This window comes from Muscardinus avellanarius, assembly GCF_963383645.1.
Source record: "Muscardinus avellanarius genome assembly, chromosome: 2".
Classification (NCBI taxonomy): domain Eukaryota; kingdom Metazoa; phylum Chordata; class Mammalia; order Rodentia; family Gliridae; genus Muscardinus; species Muscardinus avellanarius.
In genome coordinates, this window is record NC_137787.1 from 46,984,870 (window position 1) to 47,007,526 (window position 22,657).

At 42.4% G+C, this 22,657-nt stretch overlaps 1 protein-coding gene across 1 annotated transcript; it reads left to right on the forward strand.

Annotated features, from left to right (window-relative positions):
* Nucleotides 1-952: 952 nt before the first annotated feature.
* Nucleotides 953-21,460, forward strand: NEMP2 (nuclear envelope integral membrane protein 2; the record flags this gene model as incomplete). The annotated part of the gene is made up of 9 exons (XM_080689245.1): nt 953-1,034; nt 9,195-9,310; nt 11,988-12,219; nt 12,337-12,409; nt 13,572-13,665; nt 14,658-14,772; nt 16,581-16,806; nt 20,526-20,702; nt 21,322-21,460. 9 exons carry the CDS (start codon nt 953-955, stop codon nt 21,458-21,460), a joined length of 1,254 nt encoding a protein of 417 aa, XP_080545371.1.
* Between the last annotated feature and the right edge of the window lie 1,197 nt (nt 21,461-22,657).

Consider the following 22,657-nt stretch of genomic DNA (forward strand, 5'->3'; position numbering starts at 1 on the left):
GAGGCAAGTGTATATCTTACCAGGGTAGTATAGGGAAGAATCGGATCAGGGAACCTGCTGTTTTTCTGGAAACAGCCTGCAAAGATCAAAGATGATGGGAATTCGAGTGAGGAAGCCTTATTTTTAAGAATCACCCCCTGGAAAGTCCCTTAAAAAGAAATTTCTGAGGTTTTTGAAAGCCGTATATGGTACAGACACAGTGCCACAGGTTTGAGGGCCGTTGACTAAGCCTTCCTCTAGGTCATCGAAAGCCTATCCTATTCAGACTTTTAGGAAAAATGAAGCCGAACTATTTTTAAGAGAATGATTACATTGGGTTCTATATGGGCTCTCAGTAGAAGGCCAGAATTAGATAAGACATGATTTCTTGTCCTAGTTAAATTTTAAATATGGAATATTAAGATACATGAATGGGCTTCTAGGGCTTGAAAAGGGTCTGTTCTTAAAACAACTCTCATTATCCACATGAAGACCCATCGCGATTTATCTTTCTTTATATTTGCTTTTGAGTGCAATCTCATTTTAAGCGATATCTCATCGTGAGGTTGGTAAGGGGGCATTTCACTGCCCCTTGTACTCTGAAGGGTGATGCTTACCAGCTTACACATACAAGGCAGTTATGAAGTAGCCCAACTTCCAATTGGCTTTTACTTGTTTCACAAAAATATTAAAAGAGGAAAAAAGTGAAGCAAAGAAAGTGGCTTTTTACTTATAAAAGGGGGCGCGCTGGGCCCTCTGTCACTCGGGGGTCGCCTCTGGCTGCCCTGAGGGGAAACTCCCCAGGTGGGCGGCCCCTCCCTCGGCGCCGGCCCGAGACCAGCCTCGCGGGAGGCAGGGAGGCCGGGAGCGGAGGCCGCCCGGAGCTCCTCCTCCGCCGGGGCGGGACCTCCGCCTGGCCCTCGCCCCCTCCCCCCAGCCCGCGCCATCGCCGCCGCCGGCCGGGCCGCTGGGCATGCGGCGGCCGCCGCTCTGGCTGCCCGCCCTGGCCGCGCTGCTCGCGGGCGCCGCGCGCGGGGAGGAGGCGGCGCTGGCAGGTAAGCGGCCGGGCGGGCGGGCGGGCGCCCAGGCCGCCGGTCACCGCGGGCGGGCAGGTCTGCAGACGCCGGGCTCTGGGCTGCAGAGTAGGCCGAGAGCCGACTGTATTTCGAGCTGCTCCTTTACACTCAGCACTAGAGGGAGGAGGAGGCGCCCCGCCCGCCTGGCTGTTGCCACCCGGGGACACTTCAAGACGCCAGGCTGCACCCCGGAGGGCCGGGCGGGGGCTCCGCCGCCGGTGCACACGGCCCTGTGCAGAGGAGGCCAGAGCGGGCAGCTCGCAGCTCCGGGAGTGGCTGCGGCTGCCCACAGCGCGCGCTGGTTTCATTTTCCCTTTCAGCATCCTCTAAATAGACACCCTGGACGCGCTCTCCACCAGCATCCCTCCTTGCACTAACCGGGCCTGGTTGCAAGAGAGGCTGCCAAATGTGCTCCTTGGGCTTGGATCAACCCCCAATAAAGTCAGAGTTCCTTGTCTAAGGATGAAGGAGGGAATGGATGTTGAGGAGGCGGTCACCAGCTTCCGCCTCACCTGGCAATCCAGAGGTGTCTGGCAGTGAGTTACACCTTGGGGAACTCTGTGGCAGTTTTTATTGAACAGACAGTTGTTTAGTATGTGCTAGGCAGTGTTAAAAGTGCTTCAGCCGCATCCTCTATTATATTTTTAAAAATATGAAGTCGGGCGTGGTGGCGCAGGCTTCTAATCCCAGCATTCGGGAGGCTGAGACAGGAGGATTGCAGGTTCTGCCAGACTCAGCTGCTTAGTGAGGCCCTTTGCAACTCAATGAGACCCCTTTTCAAAATAAACAATAAAAAATAGGGCTGGGAGTGTCGCTCAGAGGTAGAATGCCCCTGGGTTCCATTCCCAGTAAAACACACACACACACACACACACACACACACACACACACACACAAAATACCCCTCTCATGGTAGTTAATAAATACATATATAATCATAAAAAATGATACCCCTGTTGGGGTAGTTACTATATATATATGTGTGTGTGTGTGTGTGTGTGTGTGTGTGTGTGTGTGTGTGTGTTCATGTTACTCATGAAGAAACAAAAGCTCAGTACTAAGAAACTTAAGAATAAGCTGCAATAAACAAACAAACAAACAAACCACAGATCTAAGAGGAAGGTTCCTGGTCATAGGAGAAGCCAGAAAATTAGAAGTAGCCCTGGACCAACACTTAGAAACCTGGGATCTAGTTCAGTTATTTCATTCAGCCATCAGCTGTTTTATAACCTTGGTCTAGGCACATAGTCTTTATAGGGACAGTTTTCTCAACAGTAAATGAAGGTGTTTTAGGGCTGATGGTTGTGCGATGTTTTCCTCGCCTTTTATTTGCCTCAACGAAGCCAATCAAAGACATACAAACTTGCTTACCAGAGCTTTTGTTCTGTATGAGACTTGCAAGAGGCCCACAGGGTCCGTAAAATTCTAGTCTACAGCGGAGAAAAGTGGCTACTTCTGTCACATAGTGGGGGTTGCCATTGCAAACAGGCTTGAAGTGTGGACTGGAACACATCTACTGTCCTGTAGTGTGTCATTGACACTGTGCTGGATTAGACTAGGTCTAAGAACCAGTGATGCTCTATAGTGTGACTTTATGAGGAACCCTGAGATGAAATAACCAGCATAGGTAAATGCCTTTATCCCCAGGAATATGTTCCAAGACCCCCCACCCCTTGCATGCCTAAAGCCTCAGATGGTACTGAAGCCTAAATATACTGTTTTTTTCCCCTATACTTGCATATCATGATGAAGTTTAACTTATAAATTTGGCATAATAAGAGAATAAAATAATAACTAATAACAAAAGAACTGTTGTGACAATATAATATAATAAGTTATTTGAACTGATGAATTATTTCTAGACTTTTTCATTTAATATTTTGAGCCCACAGTTGACCACAGGTAACTGAAACTTCAGAAAGCAAAACTACAGATAAAAGGAGACTACTGTATTTCCTTTCATAAAGTAGTGTCCATCTTTAACATGAGAGGCTTGGAGGATATTTAAAGCCCCTTCCTGTTCTATAATTTTGTCTTGTACACACACTCTTCCATGGAATGGAAAAAATCCAGACTGAGGCTAGCTTTTTATCATCCTGTTTGGAGGAAAGTTAGAGGGAGTTGGCATGGGAAACACAGGTAGTTTGGTTGAGAGGAAGAGAAACCTCAAGCCAAGAGTCACCTGTAATTTGTATCTATTGGGAGAAGTCTCTAGAAACCATGTGTAATGAAGTTCAGGTCAGGGAAATGGCTTCTCAGGTTTAGGCAAAAGCAATAGGTCATTCCATATTTACAGCCTTAAAATTCATCCGTGGCAAAGCAAAATTGGTATTTGGAAAAGGAGACTCAACCCTGAATGTATTCGTTTCAGTTTCATTCTCTTATTCTTGGAAGAATAAAAGTCAAGATTTATATTCAAGTTTTAAAAACAAACTGGGATTAGCAGAATAGAGAATTTACCTTTGTAACCAATACCTTTGTAAATGTGGGCTTACAAAAGAGTTCAAAGAAAAAAATCCCAATTCAGCCAGGCATGGTGGTGCAAGCTTGTAATCCCAGCATTCGGGAGGCTGAGACCTGAGGATTGCAGTTCACAGCCACCCTGAGCTACTTAGTGAGGCCCTCCGCAATTTAGCGAGGACTCTGTTACAAAATAAAGAATAAAAAATAGGGCAGGGGTGTAGCTCGGAGGTCGAATGCCCCTGGGTTTCATCCTTAGACCTGCAAAAGAAAAAAAAAAAAAGAAAAAAGAAAAAAAAGAAAAAGAAAAATCTCAACAGTATATAGAATCATATAGATATTTTGAACTTTTGCCTTTTGTTTTTCCTGATCTTCTTCTTTCCTTGTCTCAAAAGAAAAAGAAAAACAGTTACAGGTCAGATGGAGAAAATTTCAGCATAATGTAATAATAAATTCTTATATATTATTCTGTTATAGTGTAATTTAAGTATAGTGTGGTAAGTTTTTAGGAGTAACATTGGTGGAATACTTTTATATGGAAGGTGGTTCAAGATCTGCTAAGATTAAGAAGTGTTTGTGCTTTTTACTTTTATAATATTCCATAAGTAGGTTTAAGTACTACTTGTCTTTTTATAAAGTTTTGACCAAATATTTTTACTATTAATGTTTGACCAAACTTTTTGACTTAAATATATACTTAGATATTTAGGAAAACTAAAGAAAAAAAAGGAGTAAATTTTAAATTTACTTGTTAAAGCAAGGGATATGCAACTGTCCCTTTTTATATAAGAAATGTATAGTAGTTTCCCTTTATCCACAGGGAATATGTTCTAAGACGCCATTGGGTACCTGAAATTGCTGAGAGTACTGAACCCCATATATGGCATTTTTGCCCCTCATATATACCCACAATAAAGTTGAATTTATAAATTAGGTACAGTTAGAGATTAATACAATAAGTAGTAAGAGAGAACAATAATAATATATTATAATAATAGTTAATTAAAACTTATAAATTGTTTCTGGAATTTTCCACTTGATATTTTTGGACCGTGGTTGATCACAGGTAACTGAAACTGTGGATAGCAAAACCACAGTCAAGTGTAGGGGGGAAACCACGATAGTCCTAAAATTATATTAGTTGAGTATTGATATATCAAATGGTATTTTAAATGAACTAAGGACTCTCTTTCATTGGTATAGGTAATCCTGACTTGAAGCCTGTGGTAGTATAAGTTGTTCATGTCTTCTGTTTGCCTTAGCACTTCGGGTACAACTATCCAGAAGTATACTGTTCTCCAGAAGTTAGGTGTATTGAGTGAGGACAAAGAGCCTGCCGGGAAGTACGAGGGCTTTCAGAAGGTGAGGCTCATTCCAGGGCATAGGGGCCAGCCTTGCTATAGGAGGGATGGCATTCCATCATTCAGCGTTGGTCCCACGGTCTCCTAAGTGCTTGGGAGATGCGGCAGAGCTGGGAGAGTCCACGCTGCTAGGCTTGTGCCTTCTTGTAGGTGACCACCTTTCTGGTCCTTTAGATGTGTAGAAATGTTTGTGTGGGTTGACTGAGATGCATTAACCTCAGAGAGAGGTGATAAGAATGGGAGGCAGCCAGAGGACACCATGAAATGCTAACACCTCATCTCTTCAGTCTCATGTGTTGTGTGAGTTGTACCTTGGCTTCACCTCAGTGGCCAGAGGCCACTCAAGAATCCCAGGGGAGATGCAACATGCTTTTAGTAGGCTGCCTGTAACCATCAGCGGAGTGACCTGCCTCCATCTGTACTTTCCCTAATCTGATTGAAGACTAGGGAAAATTCAGAGCAAGTTGTTTTCTTTAACCACGGGGTTCCTTATGCAGAATACACTGATGTACCATATTTGAAGAGAACGAAACCAAGATTATTGCCATTGTCTTCCAGTATCTGGTGAGGAGCAAGGAGGTGGTCCTTAGCGGGTGCTATTAAGAGTTAACAGGCTCAAATGTCCCACTAAGGGTACACTATTGATGAGGTGGGCTGGAAGGAGGTATAGCCTATGCCTTCCAGCATGGCCCTCTTGCTGTGTGAGTTTTAGATGTGGGATGTCAGTGCCACAGGCTGGAGAATTGCATCAGAATGTTTCAACAGGAGGGCCCAGGGTGCTCCTCTTAGGGTGCTGACAGACACTGGCCAAGTTCTTATGAAAACTGGTTGGGCTTTCACTGGCTGAGTTAACCCTGCTCAAATAATCCTCTCAAATTGCAACACACACACACACACACACACACACACACACACACACACACGACAAATATGTAAGTGCTCTGGAATACAATAATGAATATACAATGCCCCAACTCCATAGAGAGGCAGAGTATAAGCTAATAAATGCCAATGTTCTGTGAATGAGTACAGAATAAGGCAGCGTAGCAGAAAGCAGATGAACGTGGTGGCAGCTGGGTTGGAGAGGGCCTCCTGAGAGGGAGACACTGGAGCGTACACCTCAGTTATTAGCCAGTGCAAGCTCTGCCAACATCCGGGGGAGGGTGGTTACACACCGAGGAACCCTGAAGCAGCGGAGCAGGCACCTAAGGAGGACCAGGGGTCTGAAATGGCGGAGCAGCCGAGTGGGAGGGAGCGAAGGGGAGAAGGGCGTACAGTACTTGTGTCCTCTGAAGGGAGAGTGGATTTCATCACGGTGTGGTGGGAAGTCATTAGAGGGATATGCTCTCGCTGATGTTTCTAGAGAATCTAGATGCTGATCAGAGAATAGGATGTGGAGGGTACAGTGGGGGCAGTTGTTGAAGTGGGAGGCCCGGTAGAAGGCTGTTAGAGTAATCCAGGTGCAAGGGAATGTATCTTGCTCTTAACTAAAGCTACAGGTACCGAATGATTTAGAAAATAGACTTAGAGCTGGGTGTGGGCGTGGTGGCGCACGCTTGTAATCCCAGCATTCTAGAGGCTGAGACCTGAGGATTGCGGTTTGCAGACAGTCTCAGCTACTTAGTGAGGCCCTCTGCAACTCAGTGAGACCCAGTTTCAAAATAAAGAATAAAAAATAGGGCAGGGGGTATAGCTCAGAGGTTGAATACCCCTGGGTTTCATTCCCAGACCCACAAAACAAACAAATAACAAAAAAAGCCAAATAGACTTAGGACCAAATTAGAAAATAAAATCTTATTTGAAGGTAGCACTTATTTGCACAGCTTAAGCCCCACAAAGAGGCTATGTTCTCAGACTACTGACAAAAGGGAGCAGAAGTTGATTCAGCCCTTGAAGTAGTGGAACTCACTAGGAAAGGAGAGGCTGGGAGGGGCACATTGGAAAAGCCCTCCTAGCATTTAACAGGTGTACGGTGACCAAAGAACTGGCTAGAAGCAAACATTTGTGCTGCTGGGGCTCTGGTCCCCAGACCTCCCTGCACCTGCTTCTCTGGAATGCACGCCTTTCTGACAGTAAGTAGAGTCTCTCTCTCCTCTCTCAAGGATACCAGGACAAAGCCCTTAACTCTAGCTTCTTGATTTAGCCCTGGTTCCTGCGCAGGGACCCCACAGGTGGCTGTGCAGAGCTTCCAGTCCCTCCTATGCTCACTAGGTCTGGGCTTGTAAGTGTGTTCTTCAGTGTACTCAACGGAGTTGTCCAAGCACTTCCAGGTTCCATGCTGCCTTCTTTGAAGTTCTTTTCTGCAGCTAGCCGCCAGCCTGTTGATGCTCCAGGGCTGCTTTTCCCCTTTGCTGCCCTCAGCAAGGAGTCGTGTATGTCTTAGATATGTCCGAGAACCGCTCAGCAGTGACTGCTTTTTGTGTTCACAGCACCAGTTCTGCGTTCTTTTGGGGGCTCTTGGGCATAGACAGACTGTTACAGGATGCGTTTTTAAGTTTTAGTAAACAGAGTCTCTTGAGCTTCCTTTCTGTGCCATTTTGAAACTTGGATTCTGGTGTTTACAACTCAGACTCTTGAACTGCAAATTTGTTGATATGTTTAAAAATATATGCATTACATCATAATGTTAAGATAAAATGGACAGATCTGACTGTCACATGGAATGTTCAGGGAACTCCTGTCACTTTTCCTCCTGGTATAGCCTCCTGAGAACCTCGTCTTTCATGCCACTGTGTTTCAGGAGATGGGGCATTCCCAGACTTCCCCAAGTCTTCACTTTCCTCCAACTCAATGCTAAGGATATGTCAAGCTAGAACATGGACCTATAGACCCTTACTCAATATTATCCCCCAAATGGATATAACTGTTGACTACTTACTGCTGGTCACCCAGTCCATCCCACCTCTGGTATAGCAGGCCATTCTGGCTTCAGTTCAAGGTTTTCTGTAGAAATAGTTGACCACATCCTCCTGAGAGGAGTTGAGGATTGTACCTAGGGCCCATTTCTCTGGGTACCCATAAGTGTTCCCTGTTCCTGTTTCATTTTGGAGAGAGATTTCATATTTGGCACCCTGTCTTGGATTCAGGAGAACTTATTTCAAATCCAAATATAGTAGTTGTCACATAAGAAAATGAACCTCGCTAATTTTTTATGTAGAATTTGCCACATTAACCTTCTGTAACACAGCACCTGTTTCTTGCTCTCATATTGTGTTGTATTATCTATAACTATTATAAGTGATATGTAAGACATGTTTGCATACACACATAGTCAAATTTTTGTATCTACATTCGTCTCCACCCAGATTTTCCCTGTGTTGCAGACCTGTCCATCTTCATTTAGTTCTACCAATGAAAACTGAGCACTTGTAGTGATTGAACTGAATCCATCCCCCAACCCCCTCACAAACTTCCTTCTTTTCCAGTATTTCATTTTTATGTGAGGACCTTACTATCTCTTTATTTACCAGAAACCTTCACATCATCTTCTTGTATTTTCTTTCATCCAATGAGTCTCCAAAGCCATGATTTCACTTCCGAAGAGCCCTGGAATCTAGCCTTTCTCCCTCCTCACTTAGTTCATAGATCCAGTAGCATGGCATCCTCTCCTTGCTGTTTCAGGCCTAGAGGTTGTACAAGCTTCCTGTTGCTGTTGGTGCCTGGAAATGTCACACAGTTTTGTAATGGTGCCTTCACCCTCTCCAACCCTTACTAATCTTATTTGGTTAATCCCTTTTGAGTGTCAACAGTTTCCTGCCAAGACTCTGATACTTACCTAAAATCCTCCAGTACTTTGCTTTCAGGATGAAGACTGTGTTCCTTCTATATGCTTACCTCTCCAGCTGCAGATGTTAAGATACCTCCTCTACCCCACCCTCCCTCCTCATTAGCTCACTAATACAACAGATATCTCTTGACTGAACTCCCATTCTTTCTCTCATTTTCATGGTTTTGTACACATTTGCCATACCCCAATCCCTGACTCTGTCTCATTGTCTCTGATCTTCAATCCATATTCCATTTTCTCTGGGAAGCCTCCCTTAATTTCTGTCCTCCACTTCAGGACTGAAGACACACTTATTCTATGCCATATATAGTGCCTCCCACGTCATAGAAGTACTGATGCTGGACTGTGATTCATTTTGTCTGTCTCTGTGATTCTTTCTGTCAGTTCTGTAGACTGAAGGACTATAATTGCCATGTGAAAGAATTTGCTTGTAACAAAATGTTAAACTGCCATTCTCTTCCTTTGAATACATTTCTTTAAAAAATCCTGCATAATTAAATATTTAGGAAATTATATTTTTTTACCTTCTAGTTCCAAAATGTAAAACTTTGAGAGAAATGGATTTTATCAAGACTTCTGCATCAGACTGTTACTGCTACAATCAAAAATCTCAAATGAAATGGACATATATGTGGTCAACCGTGCAGGTAAGGATCTACTTTTAAATCACATCATAAGGACAGGGAATTAAAATTTACATTTCAAGGATCACAGGCACATTTTATATGGTATATAATTGAGTATTGGGATGAAAGCTGACTTCAGGACCAAGGAATGTTTTATTTGTAAGTCAAGTGTAGGTAGTCTCATGTGCTCAGAAGTTACTTGGGTTAATTCATTTTCAACCACGCCTCATCAGTATGGCTATAGTATTTCTTCAAAGTATAATTTATTTTTGTTTCTATTTTAATGTTTTCCCTACCATGTTTGATTTTAATATTATTAATTTTGAGTATATATAACATTAACATGGCTTAAAAGTCAAAACTCTCCACAAAGTGACACTCGGATCACTGTGACTCCCCTCATCCCTTCTGTTCATTTCTACTCAGCCCTTTTAAGTAATCAGTCAATAGTTTTTATATCTTTCCTATTTCTTTTGGCAAAAGTAAGCAGTAGCACATATGCATAGTACTTAAAGCCATGAGACTAAGAAATTAGTTTAGATGGAGAAGAGAACTGTATTATTTTGTTTTTCAGTACAGTAACAAAGGCTAGCTTTATAAAGAAAAGAGGTTTATTTTGCTCACAGCTTTGGAAGCTAAAGGTATAGACAGCATGGTATAGGCTCTTGCAAGGGGCCCCCATGGCGGCATCACTTCATGGCGGGTAGCAGTTGTGGGAGCACATATGGGAGGAAGAGATCACATCTTAAATCATTAGCCAGTGAGTGATTCAGGGGTTAGGGTTGCTCTTACGACAACTCACTCTGAGAGAACTCGGGTCCCATGAGGGAGGTAGCTTTACACCACCCAGGGGCAGCTCTCCCAGTGATTTAAAGACTTCCTATTAGGTCCTACCTCTTAAAGGTCCCACCACCTCTCAGCACTGCCACTCCAGGAATCAGGCTCCCAACACATGAACCTCTGGTGAACACATACCCAGCCCATGTCCAAAGGGTAGGTAGCAAGGACCAATGGCTGAGCCTAGGTCAGTGTTACATTAGGGAGTCAGGGAGAAAGAAAGCTGGCAGAGAGGAAGAAGGAGCAGTAAGTGAAGAAGGAGACACCCTGGAAGCCTGGGAAGACAGTGAAGCAGAAGGGAAGGATCGTTCACACCACGTGTGCTGGTGTGCCAACTTAGGTGGCTGAGAACTCACTGACACACAGTTCAGCCACGTGGTGACCTTAGCACTGATGACCTTGGGGGGGGCAGCCTGCTGGGGCAACACCGGACTGAAGCGGGCTAAAGAGGGAATGGGAGGAGAGGAACAAGAGGTGGAAGGTATAAGCAAAATTTAAAAGGAACTTTATTGCAGTGAGAAGCAAAGTAATGGGGGATAACTAGAGGAGAGAATGGAGTCCATGGAAGGTTTTTGTTTGTTTTGTTTTCTTTGTTTTGGTACTGGGGTTGAAACCCAAGGGCTTTCTATCTCTGGGCCACACCCCAAACCTATTTTAAACTATTTTTATTTGGAAACAGGGTCTCAATAAGTTGCTGAGAACCTCACTAAGTAGCTGAGGCTGGCTTTGAACCTGCATGATCCTCCTGTCTCAGCCTCCCAAGTACTGGGATTACAAGCGTGCACCACCACGCCTGGCTGGTTTTTGTTTTTATTTTTAAATGGGTAAAATGGCACTATGCTGCGTGCATATAGGAATGATCTAGTAGAGGAGAAGAAGCGCTAGTGAGATGCACTTGAGGGCCAGGGCAGATCGATTGGGTCCAGCATACCCAATCGCTCTGTGGCAAAAGTTTCCTCCCCATTGGCAGGAAGCAGAGCTTGTGCCTGCAGGTTTTGACAGGTGGGTAGATATGAGCCTTGGAGCTGGATGACATCCGCTTCTGATTTCTTCCATTTGTAGTGAAGTGGGAAGGCTCGCCATCTGAGAATGGAGGTGGGGAGGAGGTGTTGGAGTATTGAGAGGGTGGAGTGACATCCCTTGTTGAGGGAGTAGAAGAACGAATGGATAGGAATGTGTGGTATGAACGACTGCAGCCTTTCAGGCCCTCCCTCAAGTTCACAGTCATGGGTTCGAAGTGAGACCACCGTGCCTATTCATTAGCACAAATACAAGAGAAGAATAGATGGGGAACTGGATTTTTTAGGTGAGCATGACAAAGCAAGAGGGGTACAAAGAAGCGAATACAAAAGATTTATGCAGAGGAATGGCTCAGCTGGGAAAGAAGGGACTGAGGGCATCAAGGGGCGAGGAGCAGAGGAGAGATGCTCAGATCTGTCAGGCTGCTGATGGGGGCAGGTGGTGGCCAGCCAGGGGGTGCATGAAACACTGCCGCCCCGGGGTGTGGCCCACAGAGGATTAGCTGAGGTGGGTTAGAGGACTGGAGCACATAAGTGGAGTTCCCGGAGTCAAGGCCCTTACATGTCTCTGGGCCACAGCAGCTTGCTAGAAGGAGTTAAAATAACCATTAACTTGGGAGAAGAAACATCCATTTTCAAAAGTGCCAGTGATGTACCTAGTGTTTGGACTAAACGCAGATGTGTAGGGTCCACCCCTGGGCTTGGAACATGACCGTGTGCATCTGTGTGTTCTTTCTTCAGCCAGCCATAAGGTCTCCTGAGTCCTCAGCTAATGTCTGTAAGAAGTTTATGAGAAGTTTTTGCATCTTAGTGTAATGGGTTTGTTGGTTCTTTTTTTGTAGGTGCATATTTCCAGTCTCGGGCTGTTCAGTATTGTACATATCACAGAAATGCGTAATTGCCAGCATCCAGAAACCATTCTATCCTTTATCAAATGCATGATTCATAACTTTTGGGCACCAAGAGAATATAATGAAGTAACCATAATCATCAGTCCATATAAGGAAACCACGTGCTTCTCTGTGAAGCCAGTTGGGAAAATATTAATCTATACAATAAGTGTCAATCAAAACAGTAAGTCCTTTTATTACACTTGAATTTTAGATATACATTTTTTCTGGAGTGATTTGTTTCTTCTACCAACACTACATTGATACAAACTGGTTTTTATATGTCTTTTTTTTACTCCAGTTGTAGATTTCAGACTCTTCCTTGTGTTCCTGGCAGGTGTTTTTCTTTTCTTTTATGCAAAGACCTTGAGTCAGTGAGTATTCATTTTTATATTCTTAATTTTGTGAAACAAAAGACATATAGGTCATTTTGACCCTATGTTAAATATTTCTACATCACTGTGCATTTGTAGTTCTTGTTTTAGGCTTTGCAAATAGGTCTGAAGATAGTGTTTGAAAGCTCTTTGAAGACAGCAATAGATTTGTAATTGTATGGTATATATATATATATATATATATATATATATACACACACACACATATATATATACACACACATATATATGTATACATATATATGTGGTACAGAGTGATTTTGCATACATTATTTTATGTGTTGATATAAAATTTTATTAGATTTTCATAACAACTATCTGAACTCTGTATTATTTTATCAAGGAGAAAACCAACATCAATCATCACACAACTAGTTCTTATTAGGGCTGAGATTCCTGTTCAGGCACCTTGCTCTCTATTTCCTGTTCAGGCACCTTGCTCTCTATTACATTAGGCTGCCTCCTAGATTTGTGGCTCTGATACAGAAGGTTGACAAATATCTAACTCTTGGATAAACATGTTATTCTGATATTGTGTTTCTCGCAACTTCCTTTCTACAAAAGCAATCTCTTTCCAATGTTGTACTCCGTAACTTCCTCATGGTAGGTAGTGCCCGACATTTGTCAGCCATTCATAATATTGTCGATTTTTTAGTTTTTCCTTATAGCATAATCAAGTGTGAATGTGGTCCATCATCTTTCTAAAGCCAGATGATGTGTACGTAGCAGGAAGAGTAAAGCTCAGACTCTGAGTAGCGGAGCTGCAATCCTCAGTCCTCCAGATTAGCAGATACCTGCCTGGGAAGGTCTCTTCTTGGTAGAACATAGACATGGAGAGCATGACTGCATGCAGAGCTCTCAGACAAGTGCCTGCTACATGGCAGGTGCTCAGTGATTATTGTTAGAGCACATTCTGAATATAGAAGATAATTCAGACATTCCATTTTGAGTTGGTGGCAAGCTCTTTATGGTGAATTTCAAGTACTGATTTCACTTTTAAGAATATAGGATGTAATTAGAGTTGCCCTCTGGTTTTTCTTTCTTAGTGATCTTCATGACTACTGTTGCCATGTTAAGCATGTTTTTCATACTGGAAGTGCTGCTTGGCATTTAAATGGCTTTTATCTGCTTGTCTTGACAGAAGCCCTGTTTTCTATTACTCTTCAGGGACTGTGCTAGGCATTCTAATGACATTAGTCTTTGTCCTGCTGTTTGTAAAAAGACACATTCCAAAGGTAAGCATACAATTTCCAAATGAATAAAAAATGGAAGCCATGATCTGATAGATAGGAAAAACTAACCCAAATTAATTAATGTTATGATGATTCCGAATTCAAGCAATATTCCTTCATGCTGTAAACTGACTTTAAGCTGTATCTTTTCTGGAGAGTTCCTTTCTATTTATTACTATATATAGGCTTACCTAAGTATTAAGTTTGAGTGATACTTTTTTTGAAAACCTTTTTTCCCCTAGGTGGTGCATGTGTGCTTTTTAGGTTTTTAAATGAGCGATAAGAGGCTGATTTGATATTGAGTAAAAATTTCTCTTACCTTGACAGAACTTAAGAATTTCATGAAGCAATGTCTGGGTGTTTCTTCATTGTTTTTAGTTATCCAACACAGCTTCAATAATTCCCTGAATTTAGTTGAGGATAAATAAATATGAATTCATGATAGTAATTTTGCTGTTACTTTGAATAAAGCTTGCAACACCAGAATTATTATTTTGAGATAAATTTATTCTTCTTAATAGCATTTCTCCAACTTTAATGTGCATGGAAGCCACCTAGGGGTCTTAATAAAATGCAGATTCTGGTTCAGCAGTCTGTAGTAGGGTCTGAGAGCACACATTTCCAGTAAGTTCCTGTGTAATGCCCACATCCTTGTTTAGTGGACCATGCCTTAAGCAGCAAGACTCCAGAGAGAGAGAGAGAGAGAGAGAGAGAAAATATATATATATAATTTTTTTAAACAGTGTTTTAGTAGGTTGCTGAGCATCTCACTGAGTTGCTAAGGCTGCTTTTGAACCTATTTTCCTCCTGTCTGAGCCTCCCAAGTTCTGGGATTACCAGCGTGCACCACTATACCCATCTTTTTAGAGAGTATCTTAACTTGACTTATGTTCAGTTTGATGTAGAAGTTTCTAGTGCAAAGGTTTTTTTGTTTGCTTCTATTCTTATGAGACTGAATAAACCAAAATATGTGTATTATTTTCTTCCACACACAGTATAGCACCTTTGGGGCTCTAATGATTGGTTGTTGGTTTGCTTCAGTGTATGTTGTGTACCAACTGATGGAAGATGTGAAGTGGCTGTGGTATGGACACAGAATGTACGTATTGGGTAGGTAAATATTTAGAAGCACATTTCATTATTGGTGGAGCTTAAAGGTACAATAGAGACCTTTTGACATGTGTTTCTAGCATCTAAATTTTCATTTTGAATTAAAGACAGGTGCTATTAACAATATTATTGTTTATATATTATTACTAAAAACATTATTAACAATAGTATTAGCAATAATATTGTATTGAATTGAAATTACCTGTAGTTGGTGATTTTAGTTCACTTAGAATTCATTTTAAACTATTTCCCTATAACCTTTCATAATTTTATATCCTAATGATAGAAAGAGTAAAGTATTTATCTCTATTGATTGCATATGCTTCTAAATTGTGGTTAAGCTCTTACCATATTTACCATATCTAACTTGTGATATAAAAGTTTCTCTAAAATGTGGCTCTTTATTTTTTTCTTTAATGTATTCGGTGTGAACAATGAGAATCCTAACTATAAGGGACTAATGAAAACATGACTTTTCAAAAATCTGAAAAAGACATCTGTTTTCCATTACCAAAATTTGTTATCTGTTTGTTTGGTTTGTTTTCTGTTTTTTGTGATACTGGGGGTTGAGCCCAGGGTTCTCTAGCTCACATCTATACCTGTGCCCTATTTTATTTTTTATTTTGAAACAGCATCTAAGTGGCTGAGGCTGGCCTCAAACCTGCAATCGTCGCAATAGTCTTAGTCTCCCAACTACTGGGAATACAGGTGTGTGGCACTGAGACCTGCTTATCTTTTTCCTAAATAAGGAAGTAATGGACAGTGAGAGAATCCTTACCATCAAATTTCACATAAGTATGCCACCTCTAAAAAGCAATTTGTTTTTTTTTTTTTGTTTTACTTGAAAATTCTATATTCTTAGCTCATTTTTTATGTTAAAATATTTGTTTTTAAAGTAAATTGTAGGTACCATGGTATAATTCCCTGAATTTTTCAGTTTTTATCTCCAAAAAACAAGAGAATTTTCCTGTACAATCACTTAATTATTAGTGTGTGTGTGTGTGTGTGTGTGTGTGTGTGTGTGTGTGTTATTGGAGATTGAACTCAGGGACATTCTACCTCTGAGCTACACCTCCAGCGTTTTTTATTTTTTTGTTTTGCACAGGGTCTCACTAAGTTGCTGAGGCTATCCTTGAATATCCTTGAATCTTTCTGTCTCAGCCTCTCAAGTACTAGGACTATAGATGGGTGCACGAGGCCCAGCTACATTTTCCTTTTTTGACTAGAAAATAAAAATAGAAAATAGATTTTATATCAGTTTGTGGCATCCAATGTGACTTATTTCTGACCAAAACAACCTTGATGACACTTGCAAATCTAAAACATTGAACTAAAAACCAGACATGCTTATATAGTATCATTATAGTGATTATACTTCCTGTATTATTACGAAAGTCAGCCTAATATCTCATATGGAAAAGTAGCTCTATAGGCTTTTAGACCTTACTTCAGTGGAAAGAAAACAAAAATTAAGCCAGGCTTGGTGGCGTACACTTGTAATCCCAGCACTTAGGAGGCTGAGGCCAGGGGATCACGAGTTTGAAGCCAGACTTAGCACTTTTGTGAGGCCCTCCACAACTTACTAAGACCTTGTTTCAAAAATAAAAAATAAAATGGGACTGGGGGTATAGCTCAGAGGCAGAATGCCCATGAGTTCAACGCCTAGTACCACACACACACAAAGAAAACAAAAATTAAAGTTTTCTCCTAGATCTTACCTGTAAGTCAAGGCTCTGCCAGTTTTTTTTTTTTTAATATAACTTTTCAAGTTCAGATTGGCATTATTTTGCCTTCTTCTGCTCTTCCAGGCTATGTCTTGGTGGTAGGACTTTTCAGTTTTGCTGCCTGTTACAAACACGGGCCCCTTGTTGACGACAGAAGCAGGAGCCTCCTGGCGTGGACGCTGCGGGCCCTCGCCCTGGCTCTCATCTACGCCGGTGTGGCCGCACCGCACTTTGCTTTCACAGTTATGGTTCTTCTCATGTCCTCCCGGGGTCTGCGCTACCCGCTGAAGGCGTTCGCTTATGTGAAGTGGTACGTATCCTCATCCTTTCTGTTTCTAATATATTTGACATTTTTGAGTTCTGGTTTTATTGATTGTTTGGGGGAGATTTTTCTAAATTTACTCAGGGAGAGTGAGGAAAAAGAGCGCCAAACACCCGATCCCATCTCCATTTCTAGTCTCCATTACTCGTTCAGAGGTGCATCGCCACCTCCTGTGTGATTAGAGCTCACTCACAATTTACTAACATCAGTGGCAAAGTTACTTGGGCTCTGCATCACCTAAAATTTCTACCTTTATTCTTCATTTTCTTTTTTTTTGGAGCCAAATGCTGCTTTAGTGTATTAATTGTGCTAGAAAAATGGAACAAATGATGCATGGCTGCAAGGTCTTTCTTTGCTCTTAGGTTTCTTTGCTCTTAGGTTAAGGACTTTCTTTGCTCTTAGGTTTCAGGTTAAGGCTCAAGGCCTTTGAAGTACAGAGAGGCATGCGAGGTCACTTCTGCTGTCAGGTGTCATAGCTGCATCATGTCTCCTCAGCCAGGGGTCTAAGCACCTGGTTTCATGTCAGGTACATACGTGAGGAGGCATAGACATGCATTTGTATGTCTTTAAATGTTAAAATAGAGCTTAAGCCTGCCCTGGGACTAAGGGAATATTAAGAAAGTTCAGGAAAACTTTTCTAGATGAGAAATTACTTAAGAAATGAATCAAAACAGTGATGGGAGCTGGGTGTGGTGGCACACGCTTGTAATCCCCGCGCTTGGGAGGTTGAGACGGGAGGGAGCCAGCCTCAGCTACTTAGTGAGGCTCTCAGCAACTTAGTGACTTAGTGAGACTCTGTTTCCAAATAAAATATAAAATAGGTCTGGGAGTATAGCCTGGAGGTAGAAAGCCCCTGGGATCTACCCCTAGTACCACCCAAAAAAACCCATAAAAACAGTGATGGGCTTTTTTGAGAGAAAGCCCCATCTGGTTCCATCAGGAGGCAGCAACTATCAGGGTGGCCAGTGAGGTAGGCATGGCCCAGACTGAGGACATTGCAGGCCCTGCCAAGGGACCTGGTCTAATCTGTACCTGGTGGTGCAATTAACCAGTATGTAGTTTAGTTAGTTCTTTCTAGCTGCTGCTGACTCAGATTCTATAAATACAAATGTCTTAAGGCCTAGACAGGTACTGTGCCAGGCAGGGCTGTGGCAGTGGGGTGACCATGAGGATGGTGGGAAATTCTAAAATGTACCCTCATAAAAAGGGGCAGTTACCACCCAGCTTGAGCTGATTGTTGCTGTATGATTATGGGTCTCATGTTGCTAGATCTTCTGATTTTCTAAAAATACTGGAAACATAAATTGAGATTAGAATGTCATTTTTAAAAGTTGGCAGCTAATCTAATATATATATTTATATATATAAATATATATATATTTATATTTATATTTATATATATATAAAACCAGAGAGTACTCATGGGCTACCAGGTTGTGGCCCATCTGTCTCCTGGCTCAGAGAGTGGGTAAGGGGAGACCCCTGCGGCAGAGACCCGCCCTCACACAACAGGGGTCCAGGTGAGCACTGAGGACCTGGAGAAGGGCACTAGGCTGCCCTGGAGAGGGAGTTGGCAGATGTTCAAACAAACTGGCCATGAGAAAGAAGGCTGGTGACAGGCAGTTTGTGGATCTGGTGACTGGGCGTGTGGCACTGTCACTGAGTTACAAAGGCAGCAGCGACAGGACAGGAAGTCCACACAAAGGGGCAGAAAATGAAAGGCAGCAGTGCCCATGGAGGGGTCAGAGCTATGCAGTTCTCCATGCCTCATCCACCTGAGGCCCATAGTGCCTGTGACATCCAGAGGTCCCTCTGCAGGGGAATGCTGGTCCAGCCCCGCACCCTTTGCCAGGCTTGTGGCCCAAGGAGGCCAGCATCGAATTCCTTCCTCTTCCCCTTTGACCATCCAGCTGCCCTGCCCAGAGCAAAGTGTGTCCCATCACCCATGCAATGGCTCTTTTATGCACTTGCTGTACATCCCATAATAATCAAAATATACTATAAGTCTGTCAACTTTAAATTTTGCTAGCCAAATATTAGATGAAGAAGTAGAGAATAAAACAGTCATTTACAGATTAAATAAACTAAATAAATGATATCTTGACTTGTATACAGTACTTTTTAGTTTCCAAAGAGTTGTTTAGATATAGTTTATTTTATTTTTTTAAATTTTTTTTGGTTGGCACTGGGTTTCCTGGAAGCCCTTCTACCTCTGGGCTACACTCCCAGACCTATTTTTTTTTTTATATTTTTATTTGGAAACAGGGTCTCTTAAGCCAGCTCGGCTGGCTTCGAACCTGCGCCATCCTCCTGTCTCCGCCTCCCATGCGCGGGGATTACAAGCGTGCGCCACCATGCCCGGCTTACATATAGTTTAATAATAAATGATCAGTGCTCTTTTGATTATCCTTATTGAATACTTCTATAAGCCATTCACTGGGCTAAGCACTTTACACAAAATAACTCATTTAATCTATACAAAGACCCCATCAGGTAGATATTACTGCTTTTATATATATTCATTATTTATTATTATCATCATCGTCGTCATTATGGGGAGTGATCCCAGTAGCATTCTATCTCTGAGCTATATCCCCAGCCCCATTTTACCTTTTATTTTGAAAAAATAAGATCTTGCTAAGTTACCACATGCTAGCCTCAAACCTGCAAACTTCCTGTCTCAGCTTTCTAAGTACAGGGATTATAGGTGTGTGCTACCAAGCCCCGCTTGCTTTCATTGTTTTTAGATATGAGCAGAGTGCAGCTCAGAGCTCTTAAGGAATTTTCTGAGTCCATGCAACAAGTAAATCCCAAAGCCAGGCCTGCGCCCCAGTCTCCTGGCTCAGGGCACAGGGTTTTTTCTCTACAGAAACCAGGCAAGCTATTCAGAAAAGGGGAGGAGACAAAGTCAGTGGTTTCTCAGTCCTGCTCATCAGCTATCAGATGAGTTTAGAAAGATAAAAGACTACTTAGGTCCCAGTCCTGAAGAGAATATGTTTGTTTTAGAAACCTCCTGATAACTATGATGCTGAGATTTTAAAATCTCTGGTTAAATGATATTCAAAAACATCTCAAAACATTTTAAAAACTCATTGATAGATACACTGTAGATGTTTTTTAAAAGCCTCGTGATCATTATTCTTTTTTTAGATCTACATTTTATTAGAATTAAGTCTTTCCTGGTTGGAAAAAGAAAGTTCCAATCATGAGCCTTTTTGCATGCAGTGAAGGAACTAATATCCGTAACCATACCTAAAAGCCCTTTGTGCAGCATTTTCTTTCTCTCTAGTAGGAGACAGAATCGCTACCACTAGGTGGAAGTGATGCCCCACAAATCCAGCCTCTTGGTCTAAAGAGTAAGTGGTGGCTGCGTCCTACTTACTAGGTCTCCATAAAAGGACATCTCCAAGGCTTGCTTCTATAGCGCCCAAGAAAGCCAGCAGGCTAAGCCCAGAGGGGCCAGGCTTTTAATTGTCTGATTGTGTGATTAGAAATCACTGAGGAAGAAAAATGCAATTAATGTCTCTGTTAGAAATCAATTCTTAGGACATTTATGCTAGTTTGGGAAGCAGGGAAGCATACATTAGGCCCCAACTGCATCTTCTCTATACCTCAGTCATTGTAATGACAATGAAAAGCAGATATGCTGAATGGCAGTGAAAACATGTTTTGGGCAGGAATCTGTAACCAAATGTCACATCTTTTAGTAAAATGAAGCAATGGCTCACTTCGGGACGGCCGGCGGTTAAGCTGCTCACTGAGGAGGAATACAGAGAACAAGCGGACGTGGAAACTTCCAGTGCTCTGGAGGAGCTGCGCAGAGCCTGCCGCAAACCTGACTTCCCATCGTGGCTGGCCGTCTCCAGACTCCAGGCTCCGAAAAGGCAAGCCCTGCTCTGACCATAGCTTGGTTTCAAACTATTTGGAAAATAAGTGTTTTGGGATGGGCACCTCAGCTTAGAAACAGACTGTTCCCCTGGATCACGGGTGATGTCAAGTTGTCCAAGGTTCTCTTTCCTCTGCTGTGACTTTGCAGTAGAACTGCCAATGTCCCAGAAAATAGTGATCTGATGTGAAGGTATTGACACACTAACATAATGAAGAGTAAATCTAAACTTATGACAAATAGAGAAGAGGGCTCAGACCATAGCTCAGTGCTCGAGTGCTTGCCTCGCATGCACACGCCCTGTGTTCAGTCCCCAGCACTAAAAGAGAAAACAAATAGAGAGGACGGAGGAATTAGCAAACATTGGTGGGCACATTTGGCTGTACTGGGTGCTCCTCTATCTGCCTCCATCTCTACCTTTTCCCTGAGTAGCTATCTCTAGAAGGATCACAGAAGCCATTTCCCTGTTTCTACCCAGAGTATAAATGCCATCCTCTTTTGACACAGAGATGAATTTAATTAAAAGGGGATAAGTAGCAAGGGCACACGTCTTCTTCCAAACAGACCTTCCTGTGATAACATGACTTCATTTTTAATGGGAAAAAATCCTTACTTAGATTTGCAGACTTTGTTCTTGGAGCAAGCCACTTGTCGCCTGAAGAAATCCATCTGCATGAAGAACAGTTTGGCCTTGGGGGCTCCTTCTTGGAACAGCAGCTCTTCAGCCTACAGACTGACAGTCTGCCTGCAAGTTGATTGCACGCCAGCACAGGAGTGGTTAAAAGACAGGACCTGGTAAAGCATGTGCCGTGGAGAAAACTAAGCCATACTGGAAAGGAAAACTAAACTATGTTGAGGAGATCTTGGCAAAATCTGCTACTTACTGTGCTGTAGGTAGGCACCAAGATTCTGTGACGGTCATTCCTGGTTGCCTTAAATGAAGAGTCGCCTTAGAAACAAGGGAATCATATTGTTCTTCAAGGAGCCAGTAAACATACACAGGTTCCTTGTCAACACTAGGGCACTAAATCCTCCAAATCCCTTGAACCTGTGTCAGAAGATGGCATTATTCTTCCTACATTTCATCTATACGGTGCTGGAAGAGACCCGAGTTTGATACGCTGGACGAGTGCTTTCCAGTGTATCGACCCCAAGATACTAACGAAGTCAGCTTGTCAGCAAAGGGATTCTGAGGTCAAGTAAGATTGGAATGAAGTTGAACAGATATATTGCAGGACTTCTCAAGAGTCTTTAATAATGCTAATGTACACTGTGAGTTTCTGAAAAAGGAGACATTGTGTATAGCAGCTTCGGAGTTAACTGCAGAACCCTTTTCTCATGAGATTAATATTTCTTGGAATGCCTGTTTAAAAAGTGCTAATTATGGGAGAGTTGAGGTTTGAGGAGGTGAAGTAACTTGTCCGCGACCACAAAGCTTTCTGGAGGCCGCACTGGCAGAACTTCAGCTATGGGGTGTTTTACAGCTTAGGTAGAGGACTCCCTGCAATACGAGCTCAGGGGCCATCACCCTGGGTCCCACCTTTGGGTCTCACAAAGTTGGCATCTTTTTTAGATAATGGGCAATTGTTACATAATAATTGTGATAAAGGGAAACTTTTATTAAGATTACATTTTTTTGTGTGTGTGGTACTGGGGGTGGAAACCAGAGGCTTTCTACCTCTGGGCTATACTCCCATACCCATTTTCTATTTTATTTGGAAACAGGGTCTCACTAAGTTGCTGAGAGCCTCACTAAGTAGCTGAGGCTGGCTTCGAACCTGTGCGATCCTCCTGTCTCAGCCTCCCAAGCGCAGGGATTACAATTATGCGCCACCACGCCCGGCTTAAGATTACATTTTAAAGTTTTAATAAGATTTTTATATATATGTATACACACCATAAGGATTAGAAATTAGAATTGCTTTCTATATTTTGATATGTTGAAATTGGAGG